Source organism: Chiloscyllium plagiosum, chromosome 38 (genome assembly GCF_004010195.1).
Source record: "Chiloscyllium plagiosum isolate BGI_BamShark_2017 chromosome 38, ASM401019v2, whole genome shotgun sequence".
NCBI lineage: Eukaryota > Metazoa > Chordata > Chondrichthyes > Orectolobiformes > Hemiscylliidae > Chiloscyllium > Chiloscyllium plagiosum.
In genome coordinates, this window is record NC_057747.1 from 29535963 (window position 1) to 29555579 (window position 19617).

Below are 19617 nucleotides of genomic sequence, written 5' to 3' on the forward strand. Positions count from 1 at the left end.
TGATTGGCATGTATTGAAAGTGAAAATGGTCTTTCCAGTTGTTGCATACATGATCAATAAACAAAGGTTGAAGACACAGGCAGATGGGTCAGATCTTTTGTTTTTTAAACAAGGCTCTGATTACAACTCGTTCTGGATCAATGAGCAATGCAGGTATGATAACTACCATATAAAGTTTGTGCATATTTTCAAGGACAACAGTTTACTGCATGCCTTTTGTTGCAGGCAAATTCAAAATTGTAAACACCTTGGAAATAGAACAGTTAATAAAGCTTTAACAAACAATAAATTTGAGGAAAATGGGTATTGGAATGATTCCATTAATTGGAGGCTGAATACTCATGATCAGGTTACAATGGTTTCTAACAACATTTTTATCATCTTTATCATCTGCTTTGGTGCATTTTACTTGAAACATTTCTGTTAGAATATCTGAAAAAAACAGGATCAACTGCTGACCCTAATCGCTTCTATTCCCTTCAGTTTACCAAGTTTCACTGGTAGAAAACAGAAGTGAATAGGTAGAACCATGAACAGCCATTGTTGTTAATAGCCAGCTATTGTGGTGGAGATGGTTACCCACTGGCCTCATGGCAGGCAACACCAGCTTAAACATATCACCTCGCAGAATCTGCCAACATCTTTCACTTCAAAACTACACTACACTGAGTTTTATCAACGGATGTCAAAGTTTTCAATGAATATTTGAGCTTGCTCGCCCCTCTTTCTGGAATGATTTGAAAACCCAAACTTTCCACTTTGGTTTATTTTATATTCAATATATTTCTAATTTACATAAATACTCCAAGGCCCAATCGTTAAGGCATTGATGTCCATAAATCCCCACCAATATAGTAATTACAAAACCCCAAACCTTCTATAAATAAACGAACAGTAAAAGGGCTAGCGGCCCACAATAAGTTCAGCTTTTATAAAAAAAAGTCAAGTTGAACAGATGAGGATTACAATTCTAAAACCAGACTAAATGCAAAGATGAAAGGGACAGAACTGACTGAGCTACTAAATGTGTCTCTTTTGAATTTTAGTACAAATGGGGTTCAACCATTCCCAAAGCAAGATCAAAAGTAGGGAGTTCAAAGGAGTGGCCGAGAAACCTCAAGCCAATGCCACCAGACCACTGATAATTCCAACAAAACAAGGAAACACAACCACACTGTCCATCAAATTACCCACAAAGTGGCAGGGAAGCAAGAAAAAGATAAAGGAAAAAAAGGCAATTGTGTGAAACAATTGTTAAAATAAGTGACATCTCCAGCTCTTCTGGCAAACAACAATCAAGTCACTAAATCAAACTACTCATGGATGACACGAGGAATCTAGAGCCAACTTCCAATGTATAGCATCTTTTTCAGTTCCCAAACTCATTGAACATCAAGATTTCCTTTATTTGAAGTAAATTCAAACCATGTCTGATCACCTACCAGCACAGGAAGTAGAATTAAAAGTTTCAATGCAAATCTGAACAAGAGTTTTTGATTTGACCGCGTCATTTTCAATTCGATTGCAGTATTTAGGTAATGCTGCATTTCAAGGTTGACGTTCCTGATTCTATTTTCTCAAGGAGTGAAGCACTTTTCATTCATCTACAATAAAAATAGATTTTTGCCCAGTGTACATACAAGCAAATCAGGCTCAAATGCACAACTTTTAATAGTCCAATTTGATAAGTGGTAGGAAGACAAAACTCAAGGGACAGGCAGAAAATGCAGACATTGAGACAGTTATGCCATAATTGCATGAACTGGTCAGACAATGCTACACTTGACCAGGAAGCTTTCTTTCGAGCCCAGATATGAACTGACCATTACTTTAAAAATCAGAGATGGAGTGCAGATAGAAATTTTAATTCAATAATATTTATCAACATATCCCCCAAATTCATTTAATTTGAAGCCTAGCAATAACTCAATGTTACAATGTTCAGGACTGGAGCACTGTAATGCTGCACAATTGTGGCAATTGGATTGATTTGGATTTTGTACAACCAATTCCATAGATTAACATTTCCTGAAGAAGTTTGGACATCACAAGATTTTAAACATTCCCATCAGATGACGAACTTAGAAAATAGGCTTCTCTGAAGACAACCACTGAATAAGATAACTGGCACTATACAACATAAAATTTCAATACTTACCTAAAACCAAAGCTGGCTGCAGCAATTAGAAACACACTCAAAAGAACCAGTGTTAAATATCTGTAGTCTTCAATGCAAAATTAAACTAAAATTGCAATTGATTTAAACTATTAAAAGTATCTTGACATAATACATGGCTTTAAAGTATCAGAGCCAAATCTCTGATTTAAGAAATACAGTTGATAAAAAATATTTATAAAACCTTAAAAACATCTGGATGACCAGAGACCAACATTCACAAGAAGTCAAGAACAATGATAGAAACTGCGTTCAAACTGTTCACAGATTTGAAGAACTAACTCAAGGTGAAATGCAAGTAAGGCTGTGACCTCATCACAAGCAGTCTGGAGCAGCCATGGCATTTAAAACAAACAGCACAATTTACTTTTATAACTAGGGTAAGGAACATTGCATACACGTACACAATGTGATCAGTGTATTGCTTAAAATAAGAGTCATGTCATGCTGAATCCTGGAAGAAACACCATGAATGTTGAACATCTGCTAACACAGCTGAAGTAAACTGTGAGTTACAGGACAGTTGAAACCTCAGAGTTGGTCTCCAAGCAATCATTGAAGAAAAAGTCAGAAACTGCTTCAGCAAATGCTGTAAAGGATGCTTCATTCCCTCACTAAATACCCAATGGCTTCACTAACACAGATGCACTGCACAAACAGAAATGTACATGTAACAGTCAAGCCAGCACTATGCAACTTAAATCTAGATTAGTCAAGGTCAAGTTGTGATCACCTGTACAAAATCAGGAAATATTTTATCAAGAAACATGGACAGCAGTGAAGAAAAGCAGCAATAAGTGGGCTGTTCATGGAAGATGTTACTGACATGGCTGGAATTAGACAAGGCAACTTTAAAACACTCACTAAAAAAAAATGCAAGACAGTGTTAAACGCCTCTGCCTTGATCCCATGTGCGCCTGTTTTGAATCAAACAAGACCTGGACATAAGACCAATCCATCTAACTGTTAAGTTACTCAAGGACTGGCAATGTTGCTCCACCTCCTTGGCCAGAAGCTGATTACAGGTTTGAAAACATATCCCTCCTGACCTTCAATCTGTTGTGAAATTAGACAAGTAGGAATAGATCCTTTTAAAAGAGATAATAAGTTAATAAAGCAGACCATCCAGTTGACTTGGATAAATTGTGACTTTTAACTAGTGCAAGTTCAGTCCAGACAGCTGATGATAGATATTGAGCACAGAATATACACTCACCTGTCAAAAAGACAGGGCAATAAATAGGATTTGTAGAGTATTCTTCACAGATCTCCCAAGCTTGATAATGAGCAGTAACAATGCAAGCCACAAGAATAGCACTGGAGACTTATGATTAGCTGAAAATAAAGACACGAAGCAAAACAGATTGGGAAGCATGGAGAAAGGAACATAAATTGTGATATATTATCTGCATAGTTCTTACGGTCCTGAATAAAATAACCTTCCTGACCAACAGCCATAGAGAGGTAAAGCTTCACAGCCAGCCTTAGATGTTATCAGAAGTTGAAGATTGATTAAACAGCAGTGAAAAGATCTGGCTCAGAGATGTAGAGTCAAGTTCTAGAAGGTTTGAGAATTGCCGCATTGCCTCACCAAAGATCTCCAGTAGGTGATTTGATAGTTTTAGATGAAAATTTAAGAAGAAACGTTCCCGTGCTTTCGGGTGAGATGTCACTGGAGGAATGGAACACTTCAGCACTTTTTGGCGTACATCATCAAAATGGAGACGACACAGGTCAGCAACCGTTAAGGAAAGTCAAAATAAACTCAATTCTACTTCCACATTTTTACCTTTATTCCAATTTCAAGCGCATTCCCTATTGCACAGGAATTGGACATTTCCACTTGTCCAACCAACTTCCTTTATCAAAGAAGTTGCATCCAAAGCCAATTTGTTGCTAAGTTATGAGCAGCTTTTTGCAACATTTACTTGAGAGGGCCACATACAGAAATAAATGCTCATAGTAACCTGGAAGGCAGAATCAGTCTTGAATGTGTGCCCCATTGGTCTTGGCTTGGTTTTAACTTGTTCCCAAGGTTAAAATGTTGTACCAGCTTTTAATTCATATCAACTGTAGTCACTGGGAGAGGACGAAAATCTCTGGTCAAATATATACCAGGCTCTCAGCAATTTGCAAAACAATTTGTCTTCTTTTCTGTTACTGTTGATTATCAATTATTAATCACCATTAAAAATCCAGATACTGCAAGGCTAGATGAATTACTGATACACTTCCCACTCAGTAAAAGCGACAACTAAAATTCCTACTTTTTTCAGAAAATTAAAACAAATTTACAACATGGGTAGGATTGAACTGGGTTGATCAGCATGGAGGTCAAGGTACTTCATAAATGCATATCCCAATTCTTCAGTGATTGGTTTTTCCACAATGAAATAATTAATACCTTTAAATCATTTACAAAGAACACTGAAATGTCAGCATGGAAACATGGCACGCTCTTATCTCACCAACTTATAGCAGCTAGCTCCTTCCAATCATGTCAAAGAGAAAGCATTTCTATTCAGAAAGGCCACTGTATCCAGAATTACTAGCAGTATGAGGACAGCAAGGCTAAAAGTTTGTATGGAGTTTTGTTAAAGGTGGTGAGGCTGCAGGCTATCAATCTCATCGGAAAGACTCACCACAAGAACAGAATCCAAAATCCACTACACATTTTCTATGCCTCACCTACATCAGCATTCAGTGCCTACTGCAGTCTGAGACCCAAAGGAGGTCCTGGCTGATATTTCTGCAACGGATATGCAGATTAAGCAGGGGCAAAATGGGTCAATCTGTTGAAAGTAGAAATGTAGATATAATCTCAGAATTGAGTCAGAACAAAATTTTTCCATACATACGACATGTGATGACAGAGTGTGTGTTTGGAGTCTGAAATGGTAATCTCCCACGTCACTACTTACATTCTGAAGCAAATACCAGGGAAGAATCATCTGTTGATTTTTGCACCAAGCTTGCCTTCAAATTTGCCTTGTTTAATAGTCCAATTTGTTTCTGTCAGTGTCAAAATCAAACCGGTTACAATCTAGAAGGTTGATCAATTAAAACAATTTGGTAAAGGTGGCTAGGGGCTGACAAACAGAACTATCAGCTTTTATAGCACTAACCATCTCATATGACGATAGACGGATGTCTGTCAATTTAGGTTTGTCCCAAATCAAGAACTTAAATGCTGCTTAACACTTGATCGCTGCAAATGGAGGAATTTATTTAATGGTGAACATTACAGCCTTAAGGACGGATGGGAATTTGTTATTTAAATCTTGTAGAAAGAAAGCCATTAACTTCAGAATAAACCATGCAAAAATTTCAACATGGCTATTGGTATATCTACCACAGACGACAATTCAACTCCACTGCATACCCTGCAACACCTCTCCTTACTATATCAGTTTGATCGGAAAATTAAGGTGCATCTATGCTCTCAACTGTCTCCTGGGTTGTGAAGAGCCTGTATTGTGAACTTGTTATTATCTAAATTCAGGAGAGAAACAGAAGAGAGAATTGAGTGATAGTAGAGAAGGCACATGCTGATGACTATCACTTCCATCTTCAAGATTGTCCTGTGTCCTAAAATATCAATCTACGAGGTGAAATTCCTCCTCCGAAAAAATTCATTCAACAAGATCAGTTTTCACCAGCCATGGTCTCAAGTCAATTCTCTAAAGGAAATATAATTTTCAGTGAAACTCAATTTATTAAAGAAATCAAGAACCTTAATTTGCATTCCTCATACCAGTGCTTTTTCCTCTCCAGTTTTGACCATTTCCTGGACTTGATACAATTGCAAACAGGAATTTTCTCCATTAGAGAAAATATTTCTGAAGAAGAAAATCAACATGGTTTTACTCCAGTGTTTGAACTCGCAGTTGTTTCTGGATGGCTTTCAGTGATGTTAACGTAGTCAGACTCAAACAGCTCAGGGAAGCAACATTTCCAAAGTGGAAGCAAAGACGAGTCACAATCCAAACTTGGCAACTAAATATTGAAGGATAGAAGTTGATATTTCAGCAGCATTCTCACAGTGATCCTGAATCAGGAATCTTGTTTGTACATTTTTCCATGGCCCCATTGATTCTCCAGTCCTTGGTAACTGAATACCAAATGGGAATGAGTCACAGCTGCTATGTTTTTCCAACTGAACTTGGACATGATCTTACTTTAGGATAAATACCATTTTAACTGAAAAATCACATCCAATAAGTAATGTAACAGTATTCCTGACCAATCCAGATTACCATTGACAGTTTAATACAAGCCATTCATTTTAGTACAAGCTAAACAGACCAGGGGATTAAACTAGTCTCATCAACTTTTATAATAATTATATATTCTGTATTAAACAACTCTATATATAGACCATGAGTCAAAATGTAACCAGCTTGATCTGTTCAGCTTGTAGTAAAGCAAATAACCATTCCAGAGGGTTGAGACACATTTCTGGTGGCGGCAGAATTTGCTGTCAAGCCAGCACCACTTCATATTCATAACAGGGGTTACCATACACAGCGTCTGCATTAATGAGGTAACCATACAAAAACATGTGGTGCAAGACTTATTCCATAGCCACACTAGTAACATAACATTTGATGAATGAAAAAGGACGACATTGTCAGATGACAAGGTCATTAGTTATATTTTGAAGATTGACCTTGCAGGATCTCCAGATCAAAATAACAGGATGATTGTAACCCTGCATGGATATGGGATAATTAGGCCGATATTGCAAACCTCACATCTATCCCAGAAACTAAACAAAGCACATGCCATTCATCCTCAGATCTGCCTTTGCCTCATTTCACTCAACCAGACAGATCTGGCTAATTCAGTCAAGCTCTGCTTGGTTTGGTCAGACTATGCAATGGCCATAGTTTCCTTCAGAAGCAAAGTCACTGACAAAGCAGGTGTGGGATTCCTTTGGAGCTTTCCTCATTTGGGAAAGGGGTGCTTTTTTGGGACTGCTGGGGAGGAGAAGAGGAAAGAGGAGGAGAGGAGAAAGACCAGGTTCTGTCCACAAGAACTGGTTGGTGACAGAGGGGTTAACTCCAAGGGACAGGGCACAGCAGCACAAGCTCATTGTCCTTTAGCAGTGATCCAAATATTCAATCACTCGAGAGATGGACTTCTGTCCTGTCGTTCCCACAGCACACTAAAGGAGAGGAAACAGAAGACACATGGTGATCAATTTCAGGCTGTTGACCAATACATAGTTATTTGTAAGAGACTCCACATTCTCATAACAAACCTGTTCTATTTGACTGTAACATTTAAGATACAAAAAAATATTGGGAGGATATTGTGGCAGTAATTTTAGCTGTAAAATGCACAAAATTAAATCTATACAGTTGTTATATTCATCAAGACATTAGTCTAGGAAACTTGGTAGCACTTTGGTGAAACCCACTTCAAGGGCATTTTTAGAATTTCCTTTATCAAGAATCAGATTTTCCACTTAAAGGGTCAGTGATGCACAGAATTCTTCTGCAGAGAGCAATTAAGACTGGGTCAGACAGCTTTTTGATTGACCAGGGAAGTCAAGGGTGACAAGAACAGGCAAGAAAGTGAAGTCAGGTCCACAATTAGCCCCCATGATCTTAATGAATGGCTGAGCAGGCATGTGGGGCTGAGTGTCTTAGTCCTGTTAGAGCATAAAAAAGCACAGAAACAGACCCTCCGGTCCAACCAATCTATGCTGACCACAATCCCAAACTAAACTAGTCCCACCTGCCTGCGTTGGCTCACAGCCCTCCAAACCTTTCCTATGCATGAACTTATCTAAATGTCTTTTAAATGTTGTAACTGTACCCACATGTACCACTTCCTCTGGAAATTCATTCCACACACAAACCATACTGTATAAACAATTTCCACCATGTCTTTTCTAAATCTTTCTCCTCCCACCTTAAAATTATCCCCCATGGTCTTGCATTCCCCCATCCTCTGGAAAAAGACACCTGTCATTCACCTTATCTACACCTCTCAACCTCCTACGCTCCAGTGAAAGAAAGTCACAGCCTATCCCGCCTTTCCTTATAACTCAAACCCTCCGTTCCTGGCAACATCCTAGTAAACCTCTTCTAAATCCTTTCCAGCTTAATAACATCCTTCTTGTAACAAGGAGACCAGAACTGGACACAGAACTCCAGACAAAGCCTCACAAACATGCTGCACAACCGCAACACAATGCTCCATCTCCTATACTCAAAAGGCCTGAGCAATGAAGGCAAGCATGTTAACCACCTTCTTAACCACCCTATCTTATGCAATGCAAACTTCAAAGAATTATGTACCTAATCCTAGGTCTTTCTGTTCGACAACACCACCCAAAGCCCTATTTTTCATTGTATAGGCTTTTTAGCTTTGCTTGTTCTACCAAAATGCAATATCACACATTTATCCAAATTGAACTCCATCTGCCATTCTTTTTTAGATTAGATTAGATTAGGTTACTTACAGTGTGGAAACAGGCCCTTCGGCCCAACAAGTCCACACCGACCCGCCGAAGCGCAACCCACCCATACCCCTACATTTACCCCTTTTAACCTAACACTACGGGCAATTTAGCATGGCCAATTCACCTAACCCGCACATCTTTGTGACTGTGGGAGGAAACCGGAGCACCCGGAGGAAACCCACGCAGACACGGGGAGAATGTGCAAACTCCACACAGTCAGTCGCCTGAGTCGGGAATTGAACCCGGGTCTCTGGCGCTGTGAGGCAGCAGTGCTAACCACTGTGCCACCATGCCGCCCACTACTTCAGCCCACTGACTCAATCGATTACGATCTTTTTGTAATCTGAGATAACCTTCTTCACTGACCACTACATCACAATCTTGCTCCTATTTCTCATGTTCCATAAACTGATTTGTGATGTATCGGTACACAGTAGTAAATTGATTTACTCTTGTTGATCAGAGTCACCTAGAAACCTTGACACACATTGTCTCCCAGTCATTATGGAGCTTCTCTTGCTGCACTGTCTAAATGCAGCTTCACTGGGATACAGATTTGATTCTTAAGGTGAAGACAATGAAGGAAGCTGTATGACCCATCATGCCAGAATATCACCTGGAGTTGAACAGGAGGCGAAAACACTCTTTAGTAATTGTTTGAATGCAGCATCTTAATCACAATCTCTAGAACTGGCTGCTCGAACAGATGCATTTATTCTAATCAATATCTAGCCTCTGTTAATAGGCATTAGTATTTCTGAAATCTTTCAACCTTTAAATAATAAGTTGAAAATCCCAGCTTATGAATTATATTTGATTTTTGGGGCAATTGATACTAACTCCAGTACAAAGTTATGGCTATCAGAAGATCTTGCTGCTTAATCTTTTGAAACCCAACCGAAATGATTAAGGATGAGAGGGAGAGTACTAATGAAGTGAAATATCAACCTTCACTTCCAGCTCACTAACCGACCACTCGTCCCCCTTCACTGGGTAACTGACCACATTACCAAAACATTTGACATTAGAGTCCTGGCAAAAAGTGCCACTTGTTTGGCAAGGAGATTTTCCTGCTAATGTAATAAAGACAAAAAACTCAGAAGATACAAAAATAACTGCTGCTTAATGGGAATTTTGGCCATCATTCTCCTGAATTAGGTCTGCAATCATATCAGACATGACCTTATTGAACGACACTGTAGACTCGAGGGGCTAAATGGCCTCCTCTGCTTCTAATTCACATACCATTATGGTCTACCAAGGTTTAGTTAACAATGTCTGCTATACAGCTGTGATAGTGATAAGAGGCACAGAAAACAAGGGTAGCATTTCACATCTCTGGATATATTCCAGATTCAAACACTTTTGAGCTTCACACGAAAGGGCACCAATTTCCAACAACACCAAAATGAAAATCTGCCACTATCACTTGAACAACTGTGACTTACCGTAAGATTCATGAAATTCAAAAATTTATGCAACATCTCAGTCATAATTGAGAAATCTCCTTCAGGTAAAAGCTCCCTCACAGTTGTGACATTCACCTATAAGAACAAAGACTCCAATAAGATTCAGGGCAGTGTTAGGTATAGAGAGGCTAGGCAGATTGCACTTCTATAATTGGTAAACTTCTTGGTCATTCTTAGGGGACTTGACAGTCTTTTCTGTTTGGGAAGGCCTAGGAGTAGAAGCATAATCTCAGAATATGGGGTGTCCAGTTAGGATAGAGAGGACGACAAATTTCTTTTGGGGAAGTGAATGTGTGAAGTTCTTTATCACAAAGGCCTGTCGACACTGGGTCATTCAGAATATTCAACTTCTAATAGCAAAGGAATCGAAAGAAAAAGTCAGGAAAGTGTAATGAGAATTATCACATCTTATAAATGTTTCAGTGAATCAATTCAGAACATGACTACTGTGAATTGCACCAGGTCTGACTGACTGTGGGCATCGGATGTCAGAGGGGGCCAAGATACTAATGAACAGCCTGTCAACGCTGTCCAGGCAACACGACAGAACTGGACCCAAAATCTGTACAAACAAGATGGCAAATGTAATTACTGACTACTGCCCCCAAATAAAGGCACAAGTTTGTTGCACACTCCACACATCATGGCAGAATAGCCCATTTAAGTTTTTAAAAAAATTACAAAGCTCAAAACTATCTCTGGAGGGTGATGCTGTTACTCACTGGACTTTCTTGACAGAGGCAGCCGAGAAGCAGTGCTGTGTAAGAGGCCACGATGCAGTCCTCCATGTGCTTGCCAGCATGCTGCAAGGCTGCAAAAGAAAATACAATTTACATGGATACTTTTCACCAATGTGCACTTGTGCTGCTGGATCTGGGGGAAGCACAAGTGAGAATGTTGAGGGGCAAGGGTAAAGAAGTAAAGATCTTTAGATTTCAAATAAAGGTGCCAAAACATTAAAGTAAACAACTGCAAGCAAAGTAGATAAAGCTGATCAGACTAATCCTGTAGATGTGGAGAGAATTTCCAGTGATAAGAAGGTGTAAAATTTATGTGCAATATAGATTAATTTATCTTAGAGGTGGAAAAAGTGTTGGTTAATTCTCTGAAAGGTTTTCTTAAAAAAAAAGTCAGAGTCTCTTTGAAATATTGCCTAAATCTAGCATATGGTCTTAAAGCAGACAACAGTGGATCCTTCGTGTTACTGGAAAGATGTTAGGTTAGATTGGGATATCGAGTCAGCGCAGATGAGCTGACCAGAGGGTCTGTTTCCATGTTGCATGACTCTATCATAGGCAGGCAAATAAAAAGTTCACAAGAATCTAGGGTTGAGTACATTTTTAATGCAGGAGACACCAGTGTTGAGATCTGAAGGAAATTTAATTTGTCTCCTAGATGGAATTCAGGGCAGTACATTAAACAAGTCACGTCAAAACAGTTTTAGTTGGTAAAACGTCCAACCAGAATAATTTGGTTCGAAATTTGGTTAGTCATAGAGATGTACAGCACAGAAACAGACCCTTCTGTCCAACTTGTCCATGCTGACCAGATACTCTGACTTCATCCAGTCCCATTTGCCATATGCACTTGGCCCATATCCCTCTAAACCCTTCCTATTCATATACCCATCCAGATGCCTTTTAAATGTTGTAACTGTACCAGCCTCCACCACTTCCTCTGGAAGCTCATTCCATTCACATAGCACTTTTTGCGTGGAAAAATTGCTCCTTATGTCTCTTTTAAATCTTTCCCCTCTCACCTTAAAGCTATGCACTCTAGTTCCGGACTCCCCCAACCCAGGGAAAAGACCATGGCTATTTACTCTATCCATGACCATCATAATTATGGAAAGCTCTCTAAGGTTTATAAAGGTCACCCTCAAATCATGGCCAGAGAACACAAAATAAACTATAATCTGAAAAAGTAGTGCCTAACGAAGGACACAGCTCAAAGTCCTGAGTTTGGGCAATAAGGTAACAATCAATGTGGATCCATTTTCATGGCCTTTATTAGAACTGAGAAAGTTTAGGCTCTCAGATATATGAAAAGTTCATGTTGGTACATTTGGAAAGGATTCATCAAATTGTGTCCACAGTCAATGAGAAAGAAATTGTAGCAAGTTAGCGAGGCAGAAACTTAAGAATTGAAATAGGATTTTTAGTTTCTCTGGACTCGAGCCTCTAATAGCTAGTGTCAGGAAACAGGTTAAAACTTTGTTTTGCTATTTTTAAAGATCAATATAGCCATCTTCTACATTTAAATAAATTGTATTTCTTCTTTTGCCTCAAACTTCCATTATTAAAGACAATTGGCAGCCTTGTGTGAAAATGTGTCAGTAACTAACCACCTTATTAATGATTTGTTATAAAATGATCTGTCAAGGAGGAGAAAGTGAGGACTGCAGATGCTGGAGATCAGAGTCGAGAGTGTAGTGCTGGTAAAGCACAACAGGTCATGCAGTATCAGAGGAGCAGGAGAAATCTACATTTCAGGCCTAAGCCCTTGATCAGGAGTCCTGATGAAGGGCTTATGCCCAAAACGTCAATTTCTCCTGCTCCTTCAATGCTGCCTGACATGCTGTGCTTTTCCAGCACCATACACACAACAGATGATCCATCGAGTCATGGTTCATTCTAGGATCAGATGGTATGCTTTCCTTTATTGATCAGAGTCCCGTGTACAGGAGTTGGGAGGTCATGCTGCGGCTGTACAGGACATTGGTTAGGCCATTGTTGGAATATTGCGTGCAATTCTGGTCTCCTTCCTATCGAAAAGATGTTGTGAAATTTGAAAGGATTCAGAAAATATTTACAAGGATGTTGCCAGGGTTGGAGGATTTGAGCTATAGGGAGAACTGAACAGGCTGAGGCTGTTTTCCCTGGAGCGTTGGAGGCTGAGGGGTGACCTTACAGAGGTCTACAAAATTATGGATAGGGTAAATAGACAAAGTCTTTTCCAAGGGGTTGGGGAGTCCACAACTAGAGGGCATAGTTTAGGGTGAGAGTAGAAAGATATAAAAGAGACCTAAGGGGCAACTTTTTCACGCAGAGGGTGGTCCGTGCATGGAATGAGCTGCCAGAGGGAGTGGTGGGGGCTAGTACAATTGCAACATTTAAAAGGCATTTTGATGGATATATGAATAGGAAGGGTTGAGGGGGATATGGGCCGGGTGCTGGCAGGTGGGACATCTGGTCGGACCGAAGGGTCTGTTTCCATGCTGTACATCTCTATGACTCTAATACCATTAGCTGGGATCATTAGATCATAAGAGACTTCTTAGCAGAAAATGGACTGTATCTGTGCTAACTGCATCTGAAAAATAAGATTTTTCCTGTTTGCTCAGTATTTCCAGATGCATTTCCTTCTGAAAAAGGAATCAGCTTAATTCTTCCATTTGTAGTGGGAGTTACAGTCTGTTTCAGCCATGTTGTCCTTCATGTTCTTTGACCAGCTTGTTATCAAATCATGGCCAGATTTGATCTGAAAAAGCAGTACTTACTGAGTTTGGGCAACAAGGTGATAAATATTTTTTAAGTGGAATCAATATGGATCTATTTTCATTGCCTTAATACAGCACAGTACAGAATGATCACGCAGTATCACGACGGTAATACCAAATATGGAGTCTGGAGAAATGAGAAAGAACTTTGACGATTTCAGAAATTCCACTGATTAACAGCTGGAGAAATCACATTTCCACTTCATTCCTTTGTCCCCAGTGCATTTCACAGCACAGAGTAGCAATGGTTTCCCCTTCTCAAAACAGATTGCTTGAGACCAAAGGCACAATTACTACAGATGGAATGCACATGGGACAATATTGCCATCTATCTTGAAGCAAAGAGCCAGAAGGCAATGTCAACATTCATTTAACAAACTTAGCTCCTTTGCCATTGAAAACTTCCCATTTCTTCCGACATCATTTGTGGAGGCGTGGCCTTGTTAGTCAAAGATAGTATAACGGTGGCTGAGAGAATTTTTGATGAGGACTCATCTCCTGAGGTAGTGTGGGCTGAGGTTAGAAACAGGAGAGAAGAGGTCACACTGCTTGGAGTTTTTTTTATAGGACTCTGCAGAGTTCCAGGGAGGTGGAAGAGAGGATTAGCAAAATTATTCTGAGTAGGAGTGAAAGGAACAGGGTGGTCATTATGGGGGACTTTAACTTCCCCAACGTTGACTGGAAATTTAATAGCTCTAGTACATCGGATGGATCAGTTTTTGTCCAATCTCTACAGGAGGGTTTCCTGACACAGTATGTCGAAGGGCCGACAAGAGGGGAGGCCACATGGACCTGGTGCTTGCTAATGAACCAGGCCAGGTGTTTGATTTAGTTGCAGGTGAGTACTTTGGAGACAGTGACCATAATTCAGTTACGTTTAGTTTAGCGATGGAAAGGGATGTCACAGGTCAAGAGTTATTGATGGGGCAAGGGCAATTACAATGCGAATAGGCAAGAATTAGGATGCATAGAATGGGTAGCAAAATGCAGGGGATACAGACAATGGAAACATGGAGCTGGTTTAAGGAACAGATATTGCGTGTCCTTGATAGATATGTCCCCGTCAGGCAGGGAGGAAGTGATAAGGTAAGGGAACCGTGGTTTATTACAGAAATTGCATCTCTCGTTAAGCAGAAGGAGGAGGCTTATGTGTTGATGAGGCAAGATGGTTTAGATGAGGCGATGGAGAGTTACAGGCTAGCTAGAAAGGATTTAAAGAGAGAGTTAAGAAGAGCAAAGAGGACACGAGCAGTCTTTAGCAAATAGAATAAAGGAGAACCCTAAAACTTTCTATAGGTATGTGAGGAATAAAAGAATGACTAGGGTAGGAATAGGGCCAGTCAAAGACAGAAGTGGGAAGTTGAGTGTGGACCCTGTAGAGATTGGAGAGGTGCTAAATGAACATTTCTCATCGGTGTTCACTCAGGAAGAAGAGAATATTGTAGAGGACAAGAATGAGGTACGAGATATTAGACGAGAAAGGATAGAGGTTAGTTACACACAGGTGTTTTCCATTCTAGGAGTGAAAGTAGACAACTCCACTGGGCCGGATGGGATTTATCCGAGGACTCTCTGGGAAGCAAGAGAGGAGACAGCAGAGCCTTTGGCTTTGATACTTGAGTCGTCATTGTCTACAGGTTTAGTACCTGAGGACTGGAGGATTGCAAATGTTGTGCCCTTGTTCAAGAAGGGCAGCATAGATGGCCCAGGTAATTAGAGACCAGTGAGCCTTACTTCTCTTGTAGGAAAGGTTTTGGAAAGGATTATAAGAGATGAGATTTATAATCATCTAGCAAGCAGCAATTTGATTTCAGATAGTCAACATGGTTTCGTCAAGGGCAGGTCATGTCTCACAAACCTCAGTTTTTTGAGAAGGTGACCAAGCATGTAGATGAGGGTAGGGCAGTGGTATACATGGACTTCAGTAAAGCCTATGATAAGGTACCACATCGTAGGCTGATGGAGAAAATGCAGAGACATGGAATTGAGGGTGATTTAGTAGTTTAGATTAGAAGCTGGCTTTCTGAAAGAAGGCAGCGAGTGGTGGTTGATGGAAAATATTCAGCCTGGAGTCCAATTACTAGTGGTGTGCCACAAGGATCTGTTTTGGGACCACTGCTATTTGTCATTTTCATAAATTACTTAAACGCAGGCATAGGTGGATGGATTGGTAAATTTGCAGATGACACTAAAGTCGGTGGAGTAATGGACAGTTTGGAAGAATGTTACAGGTTGCAGGGGATTTGGATAAACTGCAGAATTGGGCTGAGAGGTGGCAAATGGAGTTCAATGCAGCTAAATGTGAGGTGATGCACTTTGGGAAGAATAACAGGAAGGCAGAGTACTGGGTCAATGTAAAGATTCTTGGCAGTGTGGATGTGCAGAGGGATCTTGGTGTCCATGTACATAGATCCCTGAAAGTTGCCACACAGGTTGATAGTGCTGTTAAGGCAGCAAATGGTGTGTTACATTTCATTCGGTGAGGGATTGAGTTCTGGAACCGCAATATCATGTTACAACTATACACAACGCTGGTGCGGCCATACTTGGAATATTGTGCACAGTTCTGGTCGCCATATTTCGGGAAGGATGTGGAAGCATTGGAAAAGGTGCAGAGGAGATTTACCAGGATGTTGCCTGGTCTGGAGGGAATGTCATCTGAAGAAAGGCTGAGACACTTGGGTCTGTTCTCATTGGAAAGGCGGCGGCTAAGAGGGGATTTGCTAGAGACATACAAGATGATCAGAGGATTAGATAGGGTAGACATTGAAAGACTTTTTCCTAGGATGATGACGTCAGCTTGTATGAGAGGGCACAACTACAAATTGAGGGGTGATAGATTTAAGACAGATGCCAGAGGCAGGTTCTAGGGCATGGAATGCCCTACCTGCTAATGCAGTCAACTCAGCCACATTAAGGAGATTTAAACAATCCCTAGATAAGCACATGGATGATTTTGGGATAGGGTAGGGGTACAAGCTGAGAACAGTTCACAGGTCGGCGCAACATAGAGGGCCGAAGGGCCTGTTCTGCGCTGTGTTGTTCTAGTTCTATTTATTACCAGCCTTAGAAAGTGAGGATGAGAAGAATACAAAAAGAGTGAGCACTAGACTTTAATCCAAAAGAATGAGCAATAACAAACAAGTACTTTTAAAGCAGCAAGACAGAAACTTCAGGAACTTTATTACAAGGTTTGTGTTATGAATCTCTCATCATTCAAGTGTTTTTTATACCTTTATTCAGGTCAATTTCTTCATCTTCCTCCTCCTTCTTTTCATTCTCGTTCTTGGTAGAGTTTTCTGACTGTATCCATTCCAGAGACCCAGCAGTTTCCTGCCATTGGCCACTCTGGTCCTGAGGTGGCACTGGTGTGTCTTTAATGAAATCATCGGTCTCTGTCTCTGCAAGACGGGCTGCTCGCTCTCGCTGCAGAAAGAGCTGACAGAAGAAAACAGACATATCCCTGTAAAACGAAGAGCACGCATACAAAAACCAAGAGCAGACATGCCACAGCATAACATTAAAGCAGCAAAGAAACATGCAGAGATACAGATTGGGAGAAATTTGGTGTTCTCAGAGCAGCATATTGAGTTTCTGCAAACATGTGCCTAACATTTTTCTCATTTATAAAATTTGAAATCAAAGTAGTGAAACAGTAAAAACAAAAACAAAAACATTTTCCCCGTTATTTCCATCTCTATTGCAGAGATTCTCCTGGGAACAAGGAACAGAGCATCCAACATCATCGTCTGTATTGAACATTGACAGAAATGCATTTGCAAAGTAAAGTGCCCTAAAGCTTTGCCAGGAAATTAACTGAGTTTCAAAGTACTCAGACAAGTAACTGGTGGTGCAAGAATTGACCAATTCACTACTGGATGAGTTTAAACGCTCAGATTTGATAATCTCTTGCACACATGTACTTTCTGTCTGGAGAATGGATCCTTGGCTCGGCATGAACCATTTTTTGATTCTCTCCTTCGAAGGGTAACTCACTTTTGCCTCCACATTTAAAACTTTTGGAGGATTCTGTATTTTTCAAAGGTTAGGCACATTCAATCAAAATGGCATGGAATCGATCCGAAAGATCTGAGATCAGTATAGGAAAGAAATAGGCCACTTGTCTCAGGCACCAGTGTCTGTCATCCACAAGAGTATCATTTCAATCCTCTTCATCTCACCCAGTTGCGGTGGATGACTAAAGCCTGGGAAAGCAGCATTGGACAGCACATTCACCAGTTTTAGGAGCAATTCCTCAGCCCAGTCAGCTGCCTGCACTTTTCAAAATGCACACTTATTTCTTCGAATCATTGAGATAAAAAATAACTTGTTCATTCAGCCTGAGAAACTGTGATGCACTTTGATTAGTTCAGGCAGTCAACTACTGAATGAATCAGCACCTCCTTAACATTAAGTAAAATTGTCTTCCGGAATAGTTTAACGATAGCTAATTAACCTGCAAATAAGGAGAAGGTGATCTTAGCCTCACTTGATAGCAATTGGAGTTTCTCTTGATAGCAAGGCAATGTATCAGAGATAAAGCTCTACCTCGAAGATACCCTCAACTAAGGTCCACTTCATTACTTTTAATTCTTATAAACACAGTGTACAGCAAGTCCCTCAGATTTAATGAAATAGATCCCTTATTGTACCCACCTGCACCAAGGCCTCAATAGCTCCCACTTGTCCGTCCATCCTTAAGCTATCATTTCCATCCACAGCACAGAAAGAGTCAAAGGAGCAAGGTGTTTCCATGTCGACAAGACAATGCCTATTGCGAGCACTATGCTCCACAAGATTAATTAGCAAGCCAAGTCCCTGCAGGAGATAAATGACACAGTCAGTTCCATCATCAAGGAGGACATGAACAGCAGATTCATGGGAACACAACCACCTGAAGATTCCCTCCAAGCCACTCATCGTTCTGACTTGGAAAGATATCAACCACCCCTTCAGCGTCCCCGGGTCAAAAATCCCAAAATTCCCTCCAGAATGGCTTTATGGGAGCATATGCATAATGAAATAAGACCTGTGGAAGCTTTTAAGGGCTTTTTTTGAATTGCTTCTAATTAAGATTCTACTCTACATTACTCATGAGTTTTTTAAAGTCCCATTTGCTGAATTCTAGAATACTCCCAATTAGCCAACAAAAAGTAGTAAGCCTAAGTCTCCTGCTCTAATCTAAGTAAAATCATTAACTCTCTTTGATATCCACATTGGACACTCATTCTTTTAAAACACAAAACTTGAGGAATGTATGCTTTTGTAACTGCAGCAGAGCAGAGTTCAATGGGGGCAAGAATAGAACCAGTCTGGCCAGACTGGAGCAAAAGGATGATGGGAAAAACTGTAGCTGACAACAGATCACCATTAAGGGCCTGTGCCCGAAACGTCGAATCTCCTGTTCCCTGGATGCTGCCTGACCTGCTGTGCTGTTCCAGCAATAAAGTTTCAACTTTGATCTCCAGCATCTGCAGACCTCACTTTCTCCAATGAGGAGATGGTGGAAGGCAAAGGGAGGGCAAACAAATCCAGAGCTCCTTGAATGAAAAAGGAGCTGGAAATAAAAATGAACGAAAAAGAAAAAGCTATGACAGATGTCAGGTAGAAAATACAACTGGGAACCAGGAGGAATACTGGAGGTTCAGAGAGGAATTGATAAAGCATTCCTTTATCAAGAAGGAGCAAAGAGAGAATATGAGAAAAGACTGATGCCATAAGGGCAGTCCCTAAAGTCTTCTAAAGGCACATCAATTGTAAAAGAACATTAAACAAAGGAATAGGGCCAATAAGAGATCAAGAAAGGCAATTTACGTATGAAGGCAAGAGATATGCCTGAGGTGTTAAATACATTCCTCTGCCTTTACCAAAGGGATAAATGCTACTCAGGCCAGAGGTTGTTCTGTTACAATAAAGGTTTAAAAATGATAAGGAGCAAGTGCTGGATTGGCTATTGATACTTAAAGTTGATGAGGTACTGGAATGAGATGCATCTGAGAAT

General features: G+C 40.3%; 1 protein-coding gene across 4 annotated transcripts in view; it reads right to left on the reverse strand.

Moving 5' to 3' along the window:
• Positions 1-1125: 1125 nt before the first annotated feature.
• LOC122541951 (wings apart-like protein homolog) overlaps positions 1126-19617 on the reverse strand; it is a 207240-nt gene continuing 188748 nt past the window's right edge. For all 4 annotated transcript variants that reach the window (XM_043679245.1, XM_043679244.1, XM_043679247.1 and 1 more), the window contains 5 exons: positions 18273-18434; positions 16850-17054; positions 10840-10928; positions 10097-10192; positions 1126-7343 (listed from right to left, as the gene is read on the reverse strand). In XM_043679245.1, the coding sequence (XP_043535180.1) occupies positions 7278-7343; positions 10097-10192; positions 10840-10928; positions 16850-17054; positions 18273-18434 (618 nt within the window). In that variant the 3' untranslated portion in view covers positions 1126-7277. The remainder of the gene's footprint in view (positions 7344-10096; positions 10193-10839; positions 10929-16849; positions 17055-18272; positions 18435-19617) is intronic.